Source organism: Lolium rigidum, chromosome 4 (genome assembly GCF_022539505.1).
Source record: "Lolium rigidum isolate FL_2022 chromosome 4, APGP_CSIRO_Lrig_0.1, whole genome shotgun sequence".
Lineage (NCBI taxonomy): Eukaryota > Viridiplantae > Streptophyta > Magnoliopsida > Poales > Poaceae > Lolium > Lolium rigidum.
Genome location: NC_061511.1, coordinates 132,514,800 through 132,517,346, shown reverse-complemented (window position 1 = coordinate 132,517,346; position 2,547 = coordinate 132,514,800). Strand labels below are relative to the sequence as shown.

At 50.2% G+C, this 2,547-nt stretch overlaps 1 protein-coding gene across 1 annotated transcript; it reads left to right on the top strand.

Annotated features, from left to right (window-relative positions):
• The first annotated feature begins 838 nt into the window (after positions 1-838).
• On the top strand, positions 839-2,150 carry LOC124649418. The gene has a single exon (XM_047189062.1). The coding sequence runs from the start codon at positions 839-841 to the stop codon at positions 1,754-1,756; it is 918 nt and encodes a 305-aa protein (XP_047045018.1). The 3' UTR covers positions 1,757-2,150.
• The last annotated feature ends 397 nt before the right edge of the window (positions 2,151-2,547 follow it).

Sequence of the window (2,547 nt, the reverse complement as noted above, 5' to 3'; positions counted from 1 at the left end):
CATGATAAGAGCAATGATTTAGTTAAAGACATGGAAAACACAAGTTAAGAATAGTTTCTCCATTTTCTTGTTACTTGATTTGCAGTTAAATAGATAGCCATATGTTATGCCAAGGAATATCATCTTATGATCTCTTTAGAAGATATGGTATTTGATCCTTACTTAAGGTGTTGTGTAATAGTTTTAATTCCATATGATCTAACTCATAGATCATATCATCTCTACCCAGGATTTTAGCAAAGGTCACATTCAAGTTTATATATAGCGCTTAACTTCATTATCTACTTCAATTCCATCAACTCAAGTGAAACTTCAGCTACAGTGGTATGTTTTATTTGAAAGCGCCAAAATTTTCTGAATTTTCTACGCATGAAAGCAATGCACACATTTATTTCCTCTCTTTTTGTAACCCCAAATCCTAGGATGTTACAGGACTGCCATCTGCCTCGGCGAGAGGTAAGGGAGGTGAGGGTGGAGGGCAGCGGCGGATAGGTTGCAGGCTTGCAGCCGAGGCAAATATCCCGGCCAGTGAATTACTTGCTGACCTATAAGTTACACGTGAGCTGCAGCTATGTTGTAAGGGTTGAGTGCTGTGATCTAGGGATGCCATTACAAACTTTTAGTTTGGGAGTTAGCTGTGATTGAAAAATAGAAAATAACTTCAGATTTCGCTTTATGCTTTTTAGAGAAGTGTCACTAGTCACTACCGACTCCATGCCGGCTCGATCAGCTTATATAAACGACTGAACCCATCCATCCATTGCTCCCCTCCTCCTTACACAACTAGCTTGCCCACCACCCCTCTCCCAGTCTCCCTCGCAGTGTACTCTTACGAGAGATGACCTGCTCCATCCTCCTCAGGGCGGCGGCGGTCGCCGTGGTCGTGGCCGTCCTGTCGGCCACGGCGGGCGCGTCCTCGTTCAGCCCCACCGCGCCTCTCCCCTCTGACCTCCTTTTGTCAACTCCCTTTCTCTGGATCACCGCGAACGTCATCATCGTCTGCCTCTTCGTATTCTCCTATCGACACCACACCGGAGCGGTCGTATCCTCCTCATCGGGCGGCGACGTATCAGCGACCATGGACGGCCTCTTTGAACTTGACCTATTTGCTGCCGCTCCAGACGCTGTCGTGGCGCTGGACCTGGTCTCGGTGAGGCAGCCACGGCAAGCAAGAACAGCCAAGAACCCAGCCGGCGCCCCCCGCGTGCGCAAGAAGTCGGCAGGCGAGGACAAGCCAACGGCAGCCGTCGTTGCGGAGGCCACGCCAGGCGTCAAGATGGAGCACATCGAGGAGGTAGGCGCCGCCGCCACTGCAACTGCGTCCGAGCCCGCTGGCACCGACGACGTGTCGATGGACTCGGCGTGGCAGTCCATCGTGCGGAGAGGCGCGGCGCGGCCGGTGGCAGTGCGCAAGAGCGAGACGTGGGGCGGCGAGGAGCTGCCGCGGATGCGGCGCGCGGCCGACACGGCCGTCTCCGTGCGGAGGGAGATGCAGAAGTCGGCGTCGATGGTTCCGCCCTCGCCGCTGCACCCGAGCGCGGCGTCGTCGTCCTCTCCCGTAGCGGCGAAGCAGGGGTGGCGCACCAGGGACGTGCTGGTGATGGCGCATGACGAGCTCCTGCACCGCGCCGAGAGCTTCATCCGGAGGCAGCACGAGCAACTGCGCATCCAGCGCCAGTTGTCCGACCAGCGCCACATAGCCATGGATCAGCAAAATCGCGGCTTGCTGCGTGCCGCCGCGCCAATCCGCGTCTAGTCAGCGCGACGCCACCATTACATGACCGAGCACACTCAATGCGTCGATCGCTTATGGTCGCATGGAAGACTGTACAGAAGTTAGCAAGCTAGCAACCTCCTTCGATGAAGAGACGTACAAAAGTGCCGCCTTGGCATGAAATAGTTAGCTAAATGGAACGATGTACAGCATAGGTAGAGTAGAATCCGGCCATGGCTGTGAATGTGGCAAACTGAAGCAGTACCGGTCATGCACCGCAACCTCCTTCGATCGATGTAGATTAAATCCCCATGTAAAGATTATTCGATCAAATCCCCATGTAAAGATTATGTTTGCGCGAGGGATCTTTACTACATGTAAATTATATAACCTCTAAATAAATGGTGAGTAGTAGCCGTTTCGTTGTTCTTCGATATATCTTGCTTAATTCTTAATTTGGTTCCAATAAAACAGACATTGTTCGATCGAAGCGCAAGAATTTCGGAAGAAATTTCCTTTCAGATGGCTTAATCAGGTATGATGCGTTCGTGTTATAACTGAATTTTCTCGAATGTAACGTGTGGACGAGATGCATGTTTCGGTTCATAGCCCAAGTTAGCTGCACTTTTCTTACTAAGCTGTTATAAAAAGAAACAAAATTTGGTTGTCGATGTGGCAGCATTTGGAAATGCTCCAACGTCCTCAACTCTCCACGAGAAAATCTAGATCTAATCTGAAGTTCTTACATCTTCATAGATAGATTTTTTTTTGCGAAAAGGACCATTAATCATCATCAACAACAGTACAAAGAACACCAAACGTAATAAAAAATA